The 22,075-nt window shown below is 35.6% G+C and overlaps 1 protein-coding gene across 1 annotated transcript; it reads right to left on the bottom strand.

Moving 5' to 3' along the window:
- Window positions 1-12,787: 12,787 nt before the first annotated feature.
- LOC148954015 (mitochondrial potassium channel ATP-binding subunit-like) lies at window positions 12,788-21,586 on the bottom strand. Its single transcript, XM_089086883.1, has 4 exons — window positions 21,416-21,586; window positions 19,418-19,596; window positions 16,919-17,066; window positions 12,788-12,985 (listed from the first exon to the last, which is right to left on the bottom strand). The coding sequence occupies exons 1-4, from the start codon at window positions 21,545-21,547 to the stop codon at window positions 12,908-12,910; spliced, it is 537 nt and encodes a 178-aa protein (XP_088943009.1). The 5' UTR covers window positions 21,548-21,586; the 3' UTR covers window positions 12,788-12,907.
- Window positions 21,587-22,075: the final 489 nt, after the last annotated feature.

Raw genomic sequence — 22,075 nt, 5'->3', positions numbered from 1 at the left:
AGATTTGTAGTTTGTTCTTTACTAGATTAAAAAAAAATCAAGTTTTTCAACTGAAAATAAGGAGCACGCTTTAAAACTTAAAACGAGCAGAAATTATTAAGTATATCAAGAGGATTGCCCCCTCCTCAACACATCGCTCTTGACGCTAAAGTTTTTAGTAATTTAAAAAAAAACTTCTTATTGTTCCAATTAAACGAGCCTCTTGTTCCAGGATTCATTCTTAAAAAATCAGAACAAAATTCAAACTTTAGCGTAAAGAGCGAGGTGTTGAAGAGGGGGCAACCCCCTTATGTACGTGATAATTCTGTTTGTTTTAAGTTTTTATGTTGCTCCTTGAAAAAAAATTTATATTTTATTTCTGATCGTTTTTTAAATGACGCCCGGAAATTCGGCTCCACTTCCATGGGAAAATCCCCCATCCCCACGGAAAGATCCTCTAGACAGTTCAATCCCGGTGAAAATTTACCCCGGGCAATTACCCTTAACATATCCATGCGTAAAATTGAGTCGGCAAAGAGAAAGTAAGATAGATAATTAAAAAGCATTTCGTATAGGAATTCTGGCAAATTTCTCCAGTGTCAAATTTCCCTGAAAAGTTTTCCCCGGAAACTTCCTTCCCCATGGGAAATTCTCCCTGTCGAAAATCCCCCCAGCAGAAATTCACCCCTCCCCCCCCACCCCGAAAAATGTATGCTTACTTCTCAATAACAAGTACTATATGTAAACAATGGACAATTTTTTCAACTGTGAAAGGATCTTTTCCCAGGGGCTGTGGTGGGTGTTTAACTCCAAAGGCATAGTTAGTGGGCCTTTAAACTATGCTGAATAAAATGTCTATCTCAAAATTTCTGATCGGATTATTTTGGGAAAAAAGAGGCGTGGGCAGGGGCCTAGTTGCCCTCCAATCTTTTTGGTCGTTTAAAAAGGGCACTAAAAATTTTAATTTCTGTTCTAATCAGCCCTCTTCCGATATTCTAGGACCATTGGGTCGATATGATCTCCCCTGGAAAAAAAACGTATCCATGATCTTTCTTCTGGCGAAAATACAAAATTCCACGTTTTGTAGATAGAAGCTTGAAATCTCTACAGTATGGTTTTCTGATACTCTGATTCTGATGGTGTGATTTTCATTGAGATTTTTTGACTTTTAGGGGTATACAGGAAAAAGCCTATGTCTTTTTCTTAGCTGGAATAGTAAAAGACGAACCACAATGAATCAGGCAGGGAAGTCAGTCAAACATGGCACTATACACCATAAATGCAACTTTCCAAAGATGCTTGTGTTATATTATCTTATCACAGTTTGACGTCATTATATACTGCCGTAATTATAACTAAAATAATAATCTAGTTTTTACTTTTTAGATTATTTATGGTTATAACCTACGTTTATGAGGTCATTCGTCATCTTGCATATGAAAATGTATTTTTTTTCAAAATTTATTTTATTTTAAATATTTTTTTTTTGTAATTATAAAAGACACTAGATGCAGCAATTTCTTTTAAAATGAACCCATTAAACAGCTTTCTATGATGTTCCAGTGCCCAGCTAGGTGCAGAGAAGAAAAAACAATAGGAAAAAAATGCTTCCTATGCAGAAAAAAATTACTTTCCTTGTTTTACAGGCCAATAGATATTCCTGTTTGTTCAAGCCATGGGACTGTAAGTTTTCTATATAGGTTTTCGACCAAGGCAATTCTAATGGTGTACTTTGTGTTCCGATCAGACACTTTTTTTAGGGGGTTTCGGACCGTTTTGTTTTGCTACTAACGGCCGTGTTCATTTTTTACTAGATGCAGCTATCACTGCAGCCACGACAATGGGAAAAGTTGAGATGACTAGGACCTGTATGGTGGATTAAGATGGACAGAATACGGAAGATCGTCCTTTTTGGCCATCCATGTAGGGTCAAAGGAAAAGCAGGTAGTTCTCGAATGGGATAGGACGAGATAATAGGGAAGGATCTAAAGGAGACTGAAAGTTCTTGGGAGGAAGCTTACAGGGAAGGTTTTGATAGACGCATATGGAATATTAGATACCACTATGAGTACACAGAGGTATAATTATATGAAATAACATAAATGCATTTTTGGGAGAGCAATTGCAGTTACTGTAGCAGTAACAGCAATATATGTACAACCATTTAAATGAACACTGAAGGAAAAGCTATATTTTTCAATTAGGGCAAAAATGAACCTGTTAGAGCTGTTACCAAATGCTTTCGTAAGACTGATGGTGTTTTTGATCTGGAAAATTTCCTCAAATTAATTTTCAAGAACAAAAAAATGCCATTGACTTCAAAGCTTTTGCTAGTTCTAGTGAAAATTTGACAAAATTCATAGATGCAGTGGTGGCTGCAATGTAGTAAAAGACGAACACGGCCAATAGTGACAAAGAAAGTAGCCGAAACCCACTAAAAATGGTGTCTCATCGAAAAGCATGTGTGCCATTGTTTGAACAATGAATTTCTTTTTGGTAGCAATTATATAAATAAACGTAACTTTGCTAAAAAAAATTGTACAACCTTTTGCAATTTTGCGTTTCCCTATTAGGGAAACAGAATCAAGGATGAATCTTAGCCCATTATAACCGAAAATTTTTTAAACGGGTTTGGAAAAAAAATGATAAATGATGAAATCTCCATTTGAAGCTGACTATTATTTCAATTAATCTTAATGGTAAAATTTTTTCCAAGAATTTTTTGTAAGAATTTTTGTAACAAACAAAAGTTTTTGTAAGAATTTCAAAATAACCTGAAACCTCATAAATATGGTCTCGGATCGGAATGAAAATTCCACTATTGGAATAGCTAGGAGCCGCCCCCCCCCCCGAATAAAATACCACCCGTGGTAAATTCTCCCCCTGGATGACTCCTCCCCATGGAAAATTTCCCCTCACGGAAAACTGAGCAGCCACAGAGATAGTACAAAATAAGTAACTCAAAATGTCGATCAAATGTCCGAAGAGGTAACAAAAGGACCATATATCAAAAAAAGTTTTGGATAGGGGCTGGTTTATCTCCAATCACATTCGAATTACAAAAAAAGGACTAATAATCTCAATTTCCCAACGAATGAGCCTCCGAAGTTTCTATGACCATTTTGGGGTGGCTGGGGAGGAGGAAGGGGCAGTCGCCCTTTTATACTGAATAAATTTTGCTCGTTCTTGGGTTTAATGTTACTCCCTACTTTCATAATAACAACATAAACCAGAAATGTTGCCGTAAATCAAGAGGGAATATATCAGTAGATGAAATGGGGTAATTTCCGAGCCCTTTTCCTTACCCCGGGATTGTAATCTCTATCTTTTTTAGCTATCTTTAGAGACCATAGGAGTTTTTTTTTTAGGAGACACGGGGGGCAAATCGTCGCTGTGTATAACGGGGTAACGGTCGATTCGCAATATTTTCCTCTTTAATTCCTAGGAATTTCGAGAGAGGCTCATTCTAAGACATGCAGTCATCAATCACAAGTAGGAGACTGTTCTTAAGTTTTATAGGTGAATCATATCACTACTTGTTTATTCAAAAAATGACAGACTGGGGTTCTTAATTTTATTTGAAATTATTCCCAGGATAGATGTCCTTTACGACCACTTATACTTTCCGGTAACCCCCCCCCTCCTTTGTTTAGGAGTTTTCTGGACCTACAGGGACACACATCTATTTCCAAAGACCTACAGGAACTATGTGGGCCACCTAACAAAGCGTAGTTAATCTCTCCCATCACCGTCGAGAAATCAGCACCATAGGAACTTTTGATGAGTCTAGTTTGATTTGAAAACTTGCTGAGCTAACATGGACAATCTTATTGAAGCTTTTCTTAATGACTCAGATGATATTTTTTAACAAATGTATTTTATTCAATGTGCTAACCAAGCCCCTTCACAGAAGAAAGGGCGTTATGATTCATTTGCTGCTACATCCAGCCAAATTATTTCTGGTTCATCTGTTGCTCAAACTTGCCAAATTATTATCAGCTCATCAGTTGTTACAACTAGCAAAATTATTACTGGGTCATCTGCTACTACAAATAGCCGAAATGTTACTGGCTCATCTGCTGCTACATCTAGCCAAATTATTACCATCTCATCTGACAACTCTGCCGAAAGACGATTTTACACCGACTTATCAACCAGTGCTTCTTTGGACACCCCTGTTACAACTAGCCAAATTATTACCAGCTCATCAATTAAAGATTAATTTTTTTAATACAAGTCAGTTATTTACCAGAGAAATATAAGGTTTGCCAGACTATCTTAGTGATTGTTCAGATGATTTACTCGCATTCATGCATCAATTGTCCCAAGACTTTAGTGATAATCATTGTATTGGAGAGACTTAACCTCCCCAATAGCGACAAAAATAGCGACCTCCCCATTTGCCTATCCCCCTTCCCTGAATTTCTGGGTGATTGAAGACATTTTACCGGCATTCTCGAAATCAAATGTTCCACGACTTTAGTAAATTCAGTCATATATTCACCGAATAATTTACTCTGTTTGAAGGAGGGGAGCGAGAAACAAAACTAGCACAGATACGAAAACTTATTTTAAATAGTCAAGCCTGAAATGTTTCAAAAACATTAGTTTGCTTTGACCGTTATTTGTTATTGATATAGTATATAAATAATTCCTTTCATATAAAAAGATCTAAAGCCGAACTGGTTTGAGAAAAAAAAAACTAACAAAAAGAAACTAGTATCTAAAACTAAAATACTATAGATAAAAAGTATATTTAAAACTAAAACAGACTAAATAAAATATATTTTATTTATATTATTTTAGTTTTAGTCTAGTTTTTTTTTACTTTTTTTTGTTCTTTTTTTATTCTTCGCCGAAGACGGCTTGTTGTATACGGGTGAAATATTCGTATGATTTTAATTATCTACGTTTCCTTTCCTGGCCATAGACCCGTTTGTCATTTTCGGATTTGTTTCTTTGTTTAAATATTCATGCCCACTCAATTCTAAGCCATTTCATCAGTTCCAGGGAATTTCAACAATTCTATCTATAGAAGTTTTATTTATTTTTACGTTTTGCACAGTATTTAAAGTGAAAATTTTCAATTCTTTTTTTTATTGTTTTCATTGAAATGAACTCAAGTTGTGAATTCAAGTTAAAAAAAAGCGAACTTAACAGTTTCGGAATATTTGATAACATAAAAATACTTCATGAAAATCCTGCAGATTGAATTCGGTGCAAGTTGCATTGCAACTACCTTGAACAACATATTGATGTTATGAATAACAACAGCTAATGGTAGTTAGTACTGATTTTAATTTTTTTAATATGCGAAAAAGCATCTCTTATCTTAATATATTTTAAGTAAATCTAAGATTGAACGATTTAATTTTCAGATGCTTTAATAGTTCAGTAATCGTTTTTTTCTAAGGTAAAAGGACCGTATTCTATGTTACCAGTTAACAGGGAAGGATATAGGGGTGACTTAAGAAAACATACCCCACCCTAAAAAAATCAAAAGCTGCGCAATTTACTGGACTGGAGGAATGAAAAATACCAACGGCAATTTCTCTGGAAAACATCTAGCAAATCTTCATCCGCTTTTCGGAGCGTCCATGCTTCAGAGCCATATTTGACCACTGTCATCACTGTAGCTTCTAATATTCTAATCTTGGTTTGCAGACTTATCTTCCTATTCTTCCAGACTTTTTTTAACTGTGAAAAAACACCCTGAGCCTTGGCTATTCTATTTTTAACATCTTCACTGCTCCCACTATCTCTAATAATAATACTACGAAGGTAAGTGAAGCTCCCCACCTGATCAATCTTTTCATTACGCAACGTCACCTTTTCATCTTCACTTACTCCTAGCCTTAATGACTTAGTCTTCCTAACATCGATTTTCAAGCCAATTCTAGAACCCTGAACTCACAAAACTTCTAAAACTTCATTCATTTTGCTCACAATTTCATCTAGGATGCTTAAATCATCAGCATAATCCAAGTCCAGGAGACTTTTTCCTCCCCATTTGATTCCGTGGTCTCCCATTGCCTTTCCTGTGCTCCTTAAAACAAAGTCCATCAAAATAATCCATATAAAGGGGGATAGAACACAACCCTGCTTAACTCCTGATTTAATACAATATATATTAAATAGACTGTGAAGGAATAGTTTTTGTCCGTTTTAAGTTTCAATTTCGCTCTTTACTTCCCTCAAAAAACTTTGTTTTTTAAATTAATCTTTGTTCGTTCTTGATTAAAATTTAATGTAGAAACAACGCTGCCATGATCTTTTTTGTTTATACGGAATAATGTATGTTGGTTTTAGTTTTAATGTCACTCCTTAGTTTCAGTTGAAAATTTCTTTTTAATATAATTTCTAACTATCACCGATCTAGGGGAGACATGACACCTTTAAAAAATACTGCAAACAACCTTGATAGCTAAGAAAAACTTTCAGTCTATAACATAAAGTTCATTATCCATACTTCTATGAATCACCTACTGAGTAGCAGAAACTAGAAGGCTACTGTAACAAACGAAAACTGTTTAAGGGCTCATTTGAAAGCTTATATTTATGATTAATCGCTTTTTATAAATTTGACTGAATAGTACATTCCCACAAAGTGCACTTTCGGCTGTTTCCCAAACTTTTTTAAATGAAACAAGTGTCTTTACTAATGAAATTACCAAGAAAAGGTGGTTACGATATCTAGATAAGAGCAGAAACTCAGTAAACGAGGTCGTCCATCTCATTCGTTTCTTACTTCTGTAACGAGTACACAGACTTCATCGACGGTGGAAGATAGAACGTTTAATTCCAATATTTTTTGTAATTAAATCTAAAGTTCGGTATTTGTTATTCTTAAAGCTTTTAGTTTTAGTTAATTTGCTTTTGCAATAATCTTTTACTTTAAATATGACTAGGCAATTTTTGAAACTTACTAAAAGGGTCTTGAGGGGGAGTATATGTGAGGGGATCTTATGAATCTCCAGTTAAGGGTTTTGGACCATAATTTTTGCAATGGTATCATTTTATGCTTCCAAATTCTTCCATTTAAAAAGTGGTACCAAAACTGCCATCTTTAGTGCTACATGGCACTTTTGGATGGTAAAATTGATAAAAATCACGTAGATATGAGTAATAGGTTTAAAATCTGCCTTCCAGGGATATACCTTAAAAAATGAATGCATCATGCTTACAAAAATAGTGGATTATCTGGAAAGTAATGATAAGAAGGGACAAGCCATGACTGAAAAAAAAATTCAAGCTGCAATCGAACGCATGATAATCTAATTTGAAGTCCAGCGATGTACTGGCAGAACAACGTCTCTAATAATGTAATTTAATATATTGGTGTTTGTAGGACTTTAATTGTGTAGACAGATCAGTGCTACCCATGCAAAAAAATCATTTTTCTTGGTGTTCAAGGTGGGGGACTGTAATTATCCTACAAAAGGTTTTTGACCATGCTGATTCTAATGGTGCACTATTATTTCGATTTGACGCCATTTTCATGGGGTTTCAGGCTCTTTCTCGAAATCACCAAAAATTTCTTTTCTCATTAAACTTTTACTTCTAAGATCAACCGAAACAATAGTTACCATTCCTGATTCAGTGTCAGATGGCAATTTTTTCTCACTAGACAGTTTTTTTTGAAAACACGTTTTTCAAATTTTGATTACTATGGGCTGTGGTTCGCTTTTTACTAGGTTGCAGATGCCGCTGCAACCATGATATTCTCTTATCTCTTTACTGTGGCTTGACTGTTGAGAGAAATAATACAACCGCTCCCCCCGCCTGCCGCGGCTTAGAGCCCCCAATGTATTTGATTAAAACATGGCGTAAATAATAAAAAAAAAATTATAAATGAAATTCTTTTTATGTGTATTACTTTCTCTCTGCTGAATCAATTTTACATATGGAGGTATTCCGGGGAATTTTCATCTGAGTTGAAATTGTAACGGAAGATGGGGGACATTTTCCGTGGGAGGGGGGATTTTCAGTGGGAAAAATTCGCCTAGGTGAAATTTTCCACATAAGCAGTTATCAACTAGGAGGGGGGATTCTGTTTTTTTTTATTAAAAATTTATTTTAGTATTTGATCAGTAATGATTTTAGGCCTCATAATCGGGGGGAGGGCCAAGGTATACCAAAGGAGCGTAAAAACATCAAATGAAATGAAGTTCATGTCAGAAAAGATGAGGAGGAGCAGCTGTAATGACACGGACGGCCGAGAACTAGAATCTTTGAGTCAGCATAGTATATTTGGAGACCGTTTGAGAAATGGACAAACAGGAGATGTGGACTCGGTGGGATGGACTGGTGTTAAAGTTCCGATGAGTTTGCAGTAGTGGTTTATTGAAAATCCCTAAAATCAAGTGACAATTGATTCCTGAAGTTTAACTTAGGTGCCAAAAGTCCCTTTTTGGCTTTTGCAAAAAATGTGAAATCCCCTGGCAAGTAAAAGCAAAGAGTTGTTTCTTGTGAAATCCTGGGACCGGCATCTTTTTAGCATTATTAATAAACTTGATTACGTCACAAGTAAGGTAGCGGAGACTCCTGCTGTGGTGAAAGAGTGTTGTGACGGAGTACAGAGCGAGGTTTTGAGCTGCATAAATAAAGAAAAACTTAATGATAAATCTTGGTCTCCGCTTAATAGCGAGTAAGAATCATTGGGTATTGTAGTAGATTCACAGCCGCAAAATTGTGATGGTACGTTAAACCGTAAAGCTTCTTTGAAGTCATATGACGGAGCTGATGGTATAGTGTAAATTTTACTTTCTAAGGATTCACGATCCCAGCAACCGAAATGGGCTATTCATACGAAAAGACAAAACGCCGAAAACTTGAAAGCCTGTTTGAATGAATAAGTCGGTAAAACTGAGGTTCGAAAATCAAGAATTGTCGGTTTATTATCACGAGTGGACTTCCCGATCAATCCATAGAGTGTGTGTGTTTCTAACCAAGGTATCGAAGAGATACAGCGCATCGGTGTTTCGAAATCATATCGTGTATACTTCCGTTCGGTGACGGCTAAGTCACCGAACGTTAATGGGATTCACATTGGCTACGAAAATTTCCGGCTTACTGATTATAAGTTTTTACCGCGAATGTGCTACAAATGCGGGTCGCTAGAGCATATATTGTCGGACTGCTCTAGCGTGGAACGTTGTCTCAAGTGTCTTGGTAGTGGACACTCTCATTCTAGGAACGACCCTTAGCAGAATGAACCTTGTTGCTTCCATTGTGGATCTTATGAGAATGCTGCAAGCGGTTGACCGAAAAAGTTGCAAAGAATAAAAAATGATTAGTGTAAAGATTATATCTCTGAATGGATTTGGTGATAAGCAACATGTATTGCAGTTTATGCTATGCGATCTCGACATTTTGTGTCAGCAGGAGCATCATCATCTGTACCACTCTACTAGTCTTTTTTCGTGCCTGTGGTACCAGTTTAAGTGTTTTATATCTCCAGCTACATTCACGGGCGGACGTCCATCTGGAAATGTTTGCATTTTTATTCGAGAGAATATTCCAGTTTCAGTGTTTACCGTTAATCGTTATTTTATTGCTGTTCGAATCTAAGAGATTATCGTTTTCTCGTGCTATTTACCAACAAATTATCATACTATTGATTCGGATTTTGATTTCAATTTTGTATGTTTAGAACTATCGCGGTTTATGGCGAAAGTTCCATCAGATTTCCAGTGGCTTATTTGCGGGGATTTTAACTGCAACCTTGCTATTTCTGATGTCCACTCTGAAATAGCAAAATTGAAATTTTGCTATAATCAGTAAGCCGCTGCGACCGGCTTACTGATTATAAGTTTTTACCGCGAATGTGCTACAAATGCGGGTCGCTAGAGCATATATCGTCGGACTACTCTAGTGTGGAATGTTGTCTCAATTGTCTTGGTAGTGGACACTCTCATTCTAGGAAGAACCCTTGGCAGAATGAACCTTGTTGCTTCCATTGTGGATCTCATGAGAATGCTGCAAACGGTTGACCGAAAAAGTTGCAAAGAATAAAAAATGATTAGTGTAAAGATTATATCTCTGAATGGATTTGGTGGTAAGCAATATGTATTGCAGTCTATGCTACGCGATCTCGACATATTGTGTTTGCAGGAGCATCAGCTTCTTCACCACTCTACAGGTCTTCTTTCGAGCCTGTCGCAGTAGTTTACGCGTTTTATTTATCCTGCTACGCCCACAGGCGGACATCGATCCGAAGGCGTTTGCATATTTATTCGAGAGAATATTTCAGTTTCAGTGTTTGCCGTTAATCATTATTTTGTTGCTGTTCGAATCTCAGAGATTATCGTTTTCTCGTGCTATTTACCAACAAATTATCATACTTTTGATTCGGATTTTGATTTCAGTTTTGCATGTTTAGAACTATCGCGGTTTGTGGCGAAAGTTCCATCAGATTTCCAGTGGCTTATTTGCGGGGATTTTAACTGCAACCTTGCTATTTCTGATGTCCACTCTGAAATAGCAAAATTGAAATTTTGCTATAATCAGTAAGCCGCTGCGACCGGCTTACTGATTATAAGTTTTTACCGCGAATGTGCTACAAATGCGGGTCGCCAAAGCATATATCGTCGGACTACTCTAGCGTGGAATGTTGTCTCAATTGTCTTGGTAGTGGACACTCTCATTTTAGGAAGAACCCTTGGCAGAATGAACCTTGTTGCTTCCATTGTGGATCTCATGAGAATGCTGCAAACGGTTGACCGAAAAAGTTGCAAAGAATAAAAAATGATTAGTGTAAAGCTTATATCTCTCAATGGATTTGGTGGTAAACAATATGTATTGCAGTCTATGCTATGCAACCTGGATATTTTGTGTCTGCAAAAGCATCAGCTTTTTGACCACTCTACTACTCTTCCTTCGAGCCTGTCGTAGCAGTTTAAGCGTTTTATCTCTCCAGCTACGCCAACAAGCGGACGTCCATCCGGAAGCGTTTGCATATTTATTCGAGAGAATATTCCAGTTTCAGTGTTTACCGTTAATCATTATTTTGTTGCTGTTCGAATCTCAGAGATTATCGTTTTCTCGTGCTATTTACCCACAAATTATCATACTTTTGATTCGGATTTTGATTTCAGTTTTGCATGTTTAGAACTATCGCGGTTTGTGGCGAAAGTTCCATCAGATTTCCAGTGGCTTATTTGCGGGGATTTTAACTACAACCTTGCTATTTCTGATGTCCACTCTGAAATAGCAAAATTGAAATTTTGCTATAATCAGTAAGCCGCTGCGACCGGCTTACTGATTATAAGTTTTTACCGCGAATGTGCTACAAATGCGGGTCGCTAGAGCATATATCGTCGGACTACTCTAGTGTGGAATGTTGTCTCAATTGTCTTGGTAGTGGACACTCTCATTCTAGGAAGAACCCTTGGCAGAATGAACCTTGTTGCTTCCATTGTGGATCTCATGAGAATGCTGCAAACGGTTGACCGAAAAAGTTGCAAAGAATAAAAAATGATTAGTGTAAAGATTATATCTCTGAATGGATTTGGTGATAAGCAATATGTATTGTAGTTTATGCTGCGCGATCTGGATATTTTATGTCTGCATGAGCATCACCTTCTGGACCACTCTACTAGTCTTCTTTCGACCTTGTCGTAGAATTTTAAGTGTTTTATCTCTCCAGCTACGCCTACAGGCGGACGCCCATCTGGAGGCGTTTGCATATTTATTCGAGAGAATATTCCAGTTTCAGTGTTTGCCGTTAATCGTTATTTTGTTGCTGTTCGAATCCCAGGGATTATCGTTTTCTCGTGCTATTTACCAACAAATTATCATACTATTGATTCGGATTTTGATTTCAATTTTGCATCTTTAGAACTATCAAGATTTGTGGCGAAAGTTCCATCAGATTTCCAGTGGCTTATTTGCGGGGATCTAAACTGCAGCCTTGCTATTTCTGATGTCCACTCCTCCGCTCTTTTATCATTGTTTTCGGTTTTTACTATAGTTTCAAAAGATGCGGATTTTACGTATGTCCATAATTCTGGTTCTTGCTCTAATCTAGACCATGTACTTGTTTCAAATGCAGCGTTATTGCTACAGCCTGTTCATGTTGGATTGGATATACCTATTAGTGACCATTTTACCTTTCTTTTCATTTAAATATTCAAATTCCATCTTTTAAAATTATCCATCATTCTAGTCAAATTGTAAATAAAATGATCTGGGATCGGGAAAAAAATATGCAAATATCATGAAGAATCAGATGCTCTTGTAGCTAAAATAATTGTAAATTATTCTAAGGATGTTGATCAAATTGATATTGATCTATTTTACCTTGAAATTGTTCATAGTTTAAAAGTCAGGGCTAATAAAGCATTTACGACTTTAAAGCAAAGCCAAAAGAATGCATCTCAAGCTTGTTACCTTTGGAATTGCGCGGGAAAACCGCGATCTGGACCATTGTATGATGGTATGAAATTAACTAAACGCGTTTTTGGGGCTGAGTTGCGTTTGCATAATGAAATTATAAATGATGCAAATCACCTCTTTTCTCTCATAATTTATATAAAGCTGCGCATGAAGCTTAATTAATTTTTATTTATTTATTTATTAATTATTGAATGAAGTGTTGATTTGTGAAGCGCTAATTTTAAGTGTTAATTTATTATTTATTGAATAAAGTGTTAATTTGGGTGGTAAGTTTGACTGAAGGCCTTTGCGTACTTGTTGTTATATAGCTTAAAAGAATTTTATGGCCTGTTGATTGCGGTTATTTTTTTTATTTTATTTTTACTCTTCGTATTCAAAGGAAATAAAAAGTTTGAATTGAATTGAATAGTCGTTTGATTCAATTCTTTAATCTTTGTTATTTTTCAAACAATGAATTCCTCAATAAGCATAAACACATATGAAAAATAACATTGTCCATTTATACAAAAAACAATTAATAACTAAATTTGTTTCATTTCCTTCCACTCTGCTCCGTAACTAGTCGATAATACATCCCCTTCTTCTTCATGAGCTGAGCATGACTTCCAACCTAAAAATAGAAATTTGTAGAGAAAACAAAACAGTATTTGACAAACAATCCGCAAAAACAAGGCTGTTTGAAACCGAATATATCAAATTCAAAATGCACTGGGGAAAGGAAGTAAGTGACATTAATAGTTTTTTCGTTCGATTAGAATGGACTTGCTTTAGAAAAATAATGACAGCTCTTATTAGGTTCTCTTTGAAGTTAAATACATTAAATCATTCGCAGACATAGGAGAGAAAGAATGTAATCTTCTGGAAAGGATCCAGAAACTTGCCCAACCTATTATCCTTTGATCCAAAATTAAGATCGTGATCATTACCCAAAATAGCATTTTATAGCATATAGCTAATAACTATGCTATTAAAATATGTCTAAAAACATATAGCGAAAAGACTGTCATAGGAAATACAACTTTTCGATGTAAGCTTTTCATTCAATTTTTTGGTTTAAAATTCCATCATAAAGATGCATTCGAAGGTACTTTTCCCCATTTTTTTGTATTGCTGACCGAAAAAGCAGCCTTTTTTCCTTTTTTCGGAGGCGACCATGACTGATTTTAAGCCTAATTAGATATAAATGTGCTAACAGTTTTGATGTGGTCTTTAGAGGTTTTCCAAGCTCTGTCTGTGGAAGCTGAGCCTCAAACAGCATTTTGATATAGAAAAAACCACTGAACCATCTCCCACTCCAAAACAAGCCCAACATTGACAGAGTTCATTGGATAAATACAATTGTCTTTCCAGCAGACACCAGATTTAATTCCAGGTAAGGACCTCTCTATTTCAAGACACCTTGGTCAAGGAGGCACACTTGTGCCTCTTTAAAGAGGCGACCCACCACAATGTTAAGCGATTTCCAGTCCTAGCGGTTGCAGAGAGACGGCGGTGATCGCATTTTGTAGGCTAAGCTCAAACTAAGAACCATGCAAAATTTCACCCCCTCCAAATCTATCTCCATGGAGAAAAGTTGGCCAGAAGTTTTAACCTTTCCACCACAGCCCCCTTTAACGTTGTCTGATCAGGCTGAAATTTAGAGTATAAGCTTTTCTAGGGCCTGGAAAATTATCCTCAAAATTTCAGCTCAATTCGATCATTCCTTCCCTGCTTTCCAAAAACCAAATATAGCCACTTAATGTTCATCAAATTATTTTTTATTTATCAGCCACGCCTACGGGCCACAGTTGGCAACGGATCCGGGTGAATGAGGGCTCATTCGAAGCGGAATTCGACCTGCTAGGGCCTTTTGATATTTTCAGACCGAAAAAATTATCCCTCGAATTTACATTTACGAATAACCTCGTTTTTCTATAAGAGCCCATGTTAATTTTCGAAATTCCTAAAAGCATAGTATTTCATTATTAAAATTAGATCAAAATAGTCCTCTTAACCTGACAAGACTGACTGCAAGCTTCCGAAAATTCCAGCTGTTTCCCAGAAGTTTTTTTTTTGTCGAAAAACGAAAATCTTATTTTCTATTTGCTTGCGTCGAAAATAGAATGCACAGACTAAAAATAAATTGCCAACAGTCTCTGATAGTACAGTGGTCACTATTGTTGCCCTTCATGTGGAAGACCCGGGTTCGATTCCCCGTAGGAGTAAATTTTTTATTTATAGAATTTAAAGTAGTATCTCTTAAATTTAAAGTTTAAAAAAAGAAACTCAGTTTCTTTTTTAAATCCAATCTATTAAATACTTCGGCTCAACAGGCGTCTCCAGAAAAATATCGCAGTCGGCCTTCAGCTTACAGGTAAGTCTCCACTGCTTTGATAACATGCAGTATACCCGTATGCTCGAAGCAAAGTTGAAAAAAGAAAATCTTACTGTGCATTTGATTTGAGTATTTAGGAATTAAAAGCCTTAACAAAAAAATCTTCAAAAGCGGGGGGTTGGGAGGGGGGAGGGCGGCAGCCCCCCTCAACTCCCGCTTTTTCCCTTGCAAAGAAATGCTTTGCAACACGAACTAAGTCTGCTTGAATTTTTTTACCGTAAGAACATCCTGTTGCATCTCTTTGATTAGAAACAGTTCTGAGCCTGTTTGCTGGATTTTTTACAGGAGATTTTTCTCTAACCGATAAGAAACTATTATGTGATGAACTTGGTACGACCAACTGATTGCAGGCTACAGGACTTAAAAAACCTTAACAAAAGAGGCTGCAAAAGCGGGGGGTTTGGGGGCGGCAGCCCCCCAACTGTATCTCTTAATCCCTGTACGTTTTAAGGTTCGAGCTTGTGACTCAGCCTCTTTAACTCTTTAGAAAACGTAGTTTTTTTCAAATAATTTATAGCAAAGAATCGATATTTCTTGAGTCCTTGCCATAGGCAGATGTTTATAAATATTGAGGTTCTGATTTCGTGACATAGCAGCGTTACTTGAAACGGCAGGTTCTGATAATTATCAAGTTCCTGTTAAATTCCAACTTCCAACTGTTCCAACTGTTAAATTCTGAATTTAACATTGAGGACAATGTCTTCTTATTTGTCATAAACCATTGGAGGTGTAATAACTAGGAGCAGAATAGGAGGTGTCTAATTATAGGACGGAAACTTACTTCAGACATCGACAGAAATGAATGGGAAAGAAACTACAAATACAGGTCTCCCTAATCCCCATCTCAATAGTTATATCTATTATACCACCTGCAAAATTATTTTTTCCAACTTATTATGTCTCAATTTTCTTAATAAGTATTTCATTAGTTTAAATATTTCACCCGTATACAATGGTAACTATTTAAATCCACATGCATTTAATAGTAAAGACATAATTGTAATTAAAATTTTTTAGCTTGACTCTAATATTGGAAAATAGGCTACTGCCCATTCTTGAAGAAAGAATCTTAAAATTGATGTATCTCAAGCATGGACCGATTCAATCACGGCCATGGGTTGTGAAAAAGAGTAATCATATTTAAATAGGCTTGGCTATAAGATTGTAGTTAGCCATTCCCAACAATCAGCATCAGGTCTAAGATTAAGAGCTTACTGTCCTTGTTTAGGGAAGATACATTTTAGTCAAAACATCTGTCCAAGATCACACACTGTCCGAGTGCTAGGATGTTTTTACCCTAAATTCTCTTTCATGTAGTAGATATGATCTGGGCGTTCCAGCCACTTTCACACATTACACCTCCCACGTCTTACTGCCGTTCTACCTTCTCTCTAATGGCCCTCATAGATGACTTTTAAAAAGTTACCTATTGCAGCCTAAATCAAAACTAAGTTCACATTCAATTTCACTATCTTACCCAAGAGAACTGTCCGAGTTGTCATGAACAGTCACTGTCTGAACCTTTTCAGTTTCATTTTCACACTCAGTGCTGTCTTCTCACCAAATCTCTTCACAGCCTGCTTCTTTGTTTTTCTTGCTTTTGTTGCTTCAATTTTTTTTCCACCTCTTCTTTGCCTTCCTTGTAGCAAAGGCAGCTTCAATCTTGGCTTTCACTGATGTATCAGTGAGCACTTTTGTTTTGCCCTCCTTTCTTCCTTGAAGCATTTTGTTTTCTTGGTGGTGCTGGGATGTGGTTGTACTAGTTCAGGTGTGACTGTCCTATTTCACGGTGGCTGCAAAATCACAGGGCTTACTGAAAGCATTGGGTGAGAGAATGGCAGTACAGATAGAGATGGGGGCAACCCCCCCCTTATGAGTACCAATGCTATGGCATTGACAGATGGTGCTGTCAAAAGCGTCCCATCACGAAGAGCGACTTATAGTATGTTTAATACACAGCAGATCCTAGAAACTAAGATAAAATCTACGTCAGTCTTTTCCTGGGTTTGCTCTGTACGTAAGAGCTCGAGTGCTTCTACCGGGTGACTAAAATTAAGAAACATTTGCAGGAGCTGTGGATAACTTCTGCTTGATTGTATTTTAGAAGCACTAAATTCAAATTTTTATTCACATTACTACAACATTAATCAAAGTATATTGGTAACTTGCCTCGGTAATTGTTCCTTGATTCAGCACAGCTATTAGATCTGCATTGCGTATGGTGGAAAGACGATGAGCAATGACTATCACGGTTCTTCCTTTTATTGCTGTATCTAAAGCTTCTTGAACTTGCCGCTCAGACTCTGAATCCAGTGCACTGTAAATGGAAAATATAGCGACTCGCACACAGATATGATTATGCGAGAAGTATTTTATTAGATACACAGATGCATGAAACCAGTCACTACGAACTAGTAAAGAAAACCAGTAAAGACACAAAGCAACGATAAGCGGAAGTGCTTTATTCAAAGCCCTTCATATTTAAATTAAATAACTATTATAGATTGTTTTACGTTCGTTGTCAGTCGTTTTAATTTAAACTTTACCCTGCTAAAGGTACCTACCCTACTCTGATTTTTAGAATTTAAGTATTAAATTTTTTTCATTTAGTTTCCCCAATTATTCTGAAAATGTATTAATTCAAAATATTATTCAAATATGTATTTATAATTCCAATTCAAATCCTGCCATTTCAAACCAAAACATCAAATTAAGTCGTTCTAATTCTCACAAGCATTACCGAACGGGATCGCGGTTTTACAAGAAAAGAGGTTGACAATTTATGTGACAACTAAAATGAATTTTTGATCAAGGAGTAATATTGGGGAAAAAATGCAATAAAATATTAATCTAAAATATAACATGCAGTAACAGTCAAAATTTGACCTGCCCGGATTAAATTAGCGTTAACCAGAATATAAGAATCGGCCAGTCGTAATTTGCTTGTGTAAATATAAAACAGTTTCAACGATCAACAAGTTAACTGAAACATTAGACTTATCGATAAGATAAGTTTATTAAAAAGAATAAGACTGAAATACATATATATATATATATATATATATATATATATATATATATATATATATATATATATATATATATATATATATATATATATATATATATATATATATATATATATATATATATATATATATATATATATATATATATATATATATATATACTACATAGAAAACAAAGTCATTCAACTAAATCTTCTAGCCTGCCCATGAACTTGCAAAGGCAAGATATAATATCTTTCAATCAGATTGTCTCCATTCGAGGTTAGAATATGATCTCCTTAATTAAATCAAATTAAAAGTTTAAAGCTGGACATATTTTTTTATCGTCATTTGACCTTTACGGATTAAATAGCAACATTACACTAATAATAAGATACTGTCAAAATGGATGCCCTTAAATAAAAAGGAAAAACTTGACATAAATATTCAAAACTAAAAAACAAAGAAGATATAGGAAATACTAGTAAAAATAAACGCTTAAAAAGAAAAGGGGGGACAGAGGGGGAACAGTTAGGAAAAGGAGGACAAAAAAGAAAATACAATTGATTGGAAAGTTGATTAACCAAAAAAAAGAATTGAGTTTCAACCCTAGCATGTTCACTGGAGGGGGGGTCCTCTATAGATCATGCTCATAAAGTTTGAGTAGTTTTACAATATAAGCTCCGTAACACGCCCAATACACCCAAAATACGTGCCACTCCTAAGAAAACCTAAGGTGTTTGAGGAGGCTCGACAGAGTAAGCGTGGCTTTACTTTGAAGATGAAAATAACTCACTTGATGAGACAGATAATAAAGATAAACTGAAAGACATGGCAGTTGGAAGATATAGAGCAACATGGGGATAAAGGATGGTGGAAAGCGGCGAAAATGGAAACACAAACAATGAATTTAGCAAACTTGCGGAACTTACTCTCGGAAGTAGCAAAGAATGTTTTTACCCTCACGTGGCTGCTTTTTAGAAGGACTGATACTGCTTGAAATACGAAATAAAATAGTCAGGGAAAAGAATCGATAGTGCAGAAAATAAGAATTGATAGCATCACAGACACTGGCGAATAGGATTTAAAAAAATGTGTCACATTAAAGGAAGATTCAATCTACGACTATCCCTAAAATTGGAAACATCCAGCAAAAGTACGGACAAAGCATTAAAATATGGAACCTTATTCATAAGCAAAAAATAATACTTCTAGTGTGCAAAATAATATCAAGCAAGAGTTAGGTTTGTAATATATCTTCAGGCTAATTAAGTGTCACTATCAATCTTCTCCTTACACAAAATCATCTTTTCACCTTCATTTATTCCTAGTCTAAGCGACTTGGTCTTCTTAACATTATTTCAGAATTATTTCTGCGAGGGGTTGCCCCCTCTTAGAACTCAATTACACTAGGTGCCGCATGCCAAGCGTGCCAAAACTGTTACCTTATATCATTTGACGAGGTACATAATTCTCAATATTACTGTGAAAAATCGCTTCTCGAACATCGAGAAACATCGTATCTCGAAAAAAAAATCGTTCTTTGTCCACTTATATGCAACCTTTTTGAATGAATCTGATGCATTAAATATCTGCGAATCAATCGACTCTTTACAATATTAAAAATAGGAAAAAGCATCAGTAAAAGAACAAAACGTACCTGGTGGCTTCGTCTAGAACAATGATTGCAGGATTTTTAAGAAGGGCTCTGGCAATAGCTATTCGTTGTTTCTGTCCACCAGAAACAGCTATCCCCCTTTCTCCAACGACAGTTTTGTAACCCTGAGGAAATGTAGTGATGAATTCGTGGGCGTTTGCAAGCTTTGCAGCTTCAATTACCTATTTAAAAACATACACAGATATTAGTTCAAAGATTTAGAACAGATCAATCAACTTTGCATCTACGAAAGGGATATAAATCCTTTCCTAGTTCAGCATCGCTTAGAAATCTTGCAAAGAAATCTTGCGTTTATATGATTCATCATATAACATAAACGAAAAGTAGAATACAAAATTAAAATTAAACTAAAAAAAATTAAATAAATGAAATGTTATTTTTTAATGAAATATATTTTCAATTAAAATTTAAAAAAATAAATATTCACGAACCCCTAACTGCTTTTTCTTCATACAAAATAGGGGCAGATTACGAGTTAATTTTTGAAAATAGTAATGACACGGTTAATACAACCTAAGCGGGTATTTCGGCAATATATGCAACAGCCGTAACTAGCAAAATATAATATGGGCAAATAAAAAGAAAGCGAAGATACTAAAAAAAACATCAATAAAAGATGAGTCAGCCTTGGCTAAACCTATGTGTGTTGAGGACGTTGACACTCTTTCAAAATTGATTTTTTTGAACTTTTCTTTTTTCGATAATTTTTTTAGTAAGTTTGTTTTCTTTTTATCTATTTCATATTATATCTTGCTGATGACGGCTGTTACATGTATTCACTTTTTTCACAAATTTCCTCGTTATCTTCCTTATTAAAAACAAAACAAAAAAACACAAGGAATTAGAAGTTATAACGAAGAATTTAAATAGCAAACACATAGGTGAATATTAAATAGTTAAAACCAGAACGTGAAATAATATGGATTCAAACTCTCTTGTTTCAACCGTCGTCCGTAACTTGAAAAACAAGCCTTATCTATCACTGCCAATACCTTTCACCATGGCCTTAAGTTCAAACTTTGGACCCGCATAGAAACACTTTAGAAGCTAAAAATTAAGACCTATTAAGAACAAAACAAGGTGTTACCAAGTGCTATCTCAAGTTAGTAGCTTAGAAGAAGAGACATCAAATACTGAATCAGTTGTGTGCTGCAACGGTTTTTGAGTTCCAACTCTCAAATGTATTTTCTAGTTTAGGCTGAGCGTACAATATCTTATTTGAATTATTGACGGTTACAGTTTCTCTATTAAAGTTTAAAATTTTCTTGGTAAAGCCAACAATTATTATCTCTCTGAGGGTAGATTAAAACTGGAATGGAAGATTGTTTTCAGGGTGGTAAAGTAAGGGGAGATTACCTAACCAACGCATCATTAAACCTCCAACCGGGCTACAATTCGTGATATTACGTAGGCAAAGAGTGTCGGAATCTGACTAAGCCATATGGCATTGCTCAGAATCACCCTTTAGTTTTTTTTTTTACTTAAATGAAAATATCAAATATATTATGGTTTTTAATGGCATTTATTATTTTTGCTTTATATTAGGCTAGATCGAAGATAAAAAGAATTGCTTTTGCCAAAAAATGACACATTGAACTAGGCTATATTCTTCATATTATTACAGCGTAAACGATTATTTAATCAGTGCAATACAGTTGAAAAACACAAGAACATGATTAGGCTACTTCGAAAAAAAAAAAAAAAAAAAAAAATCAGATTGGATAATACGAAAAAAAATTAAGACCTTTAATTTCACTTCAAATTTTATGAATTAAAGCTAGTTTTAAGTAACAGTAACAATATATTGGCAAAATAAGGCAAATACCCCCACAAACACTTACGAAGTAATGTTTCAACTTGTATTTAGTGATGTGAGTACATTTTAATTCCAGTCAAATCTATGTTTAAGCGCAACGGGTTACCCTTTTATTAGTTTGTCACTCTTTGCCATCTAAGGTTACCATAAGCAACATAACTAACCTCTTGGTCACTGGCTTCTGGTCGTCCGTAACGTATATTCTCTAGAACTGATGTCGCAAAAAGTACTGGTTCTTGATTGATAAAACCAATGGCTTTGCGACGAAGCCAGGATGGATCTAGGTGTTCGATCATATGGCCATCAATCACTATACAACCGTTATCTACATCGTAAAACCTAAATGAATAATTTCTCACTTGATTAGTTCAAACTAGCAGTGTATATACTATTGGATCTAGTGATGGGGGAAGGGATATTTAGAATAGTGCTCTAATTGATCATCACAGTTATGGTTTCTATATCGATCTAATTTTCTGTAAAAATTAGACAAATAAAACAATTTATAATATTTACAACTGCAGGAAAGTGGCCAAATGTTTAAATGGCTGAGGCACGGGTAAATGGCAGGAGTATGCATGGTTTCTCTTATTGGACACATACTTGTTTGTTAGTTTTTGGAAAAATATGCCTGCCTAGAGTCTCAGGTATGCTGACCAAGAATTCAAAAATTGACATAAGACCGTTAGATTGCCTGTAATGAGAGGCAAACAAGGCACGCCCGACTATGGTCTTAAGAGGGTTGACCAATAATTTAGAATTGACATAGCACCAAAAATTTGCTTGAAATTACAGGCAACCAATCGTTTAAAGCCATCTTTATT

The sequence above is a fragment of the Artemia sp. Qi Xiang Cuo genome, chromosome 3, assembly GCF_049724085.1.
Source record: "Artemia sp. Qi Xiang Cuo chromosome 3, ASM4972408v1, whole genome shotgun sequence".
NCBI lineage: Eukaryota > Metazoa > Arthropoda > Branchiopoda > Anostraca > Artemiidae > Artemia > Artemia sp. Qi Xiang Cuo.
The sequence above is the reverse complement of the archived record's forward strand: the minus strand, read 5'-3'. Positions and strand labels throughout refer to the sequence as shown.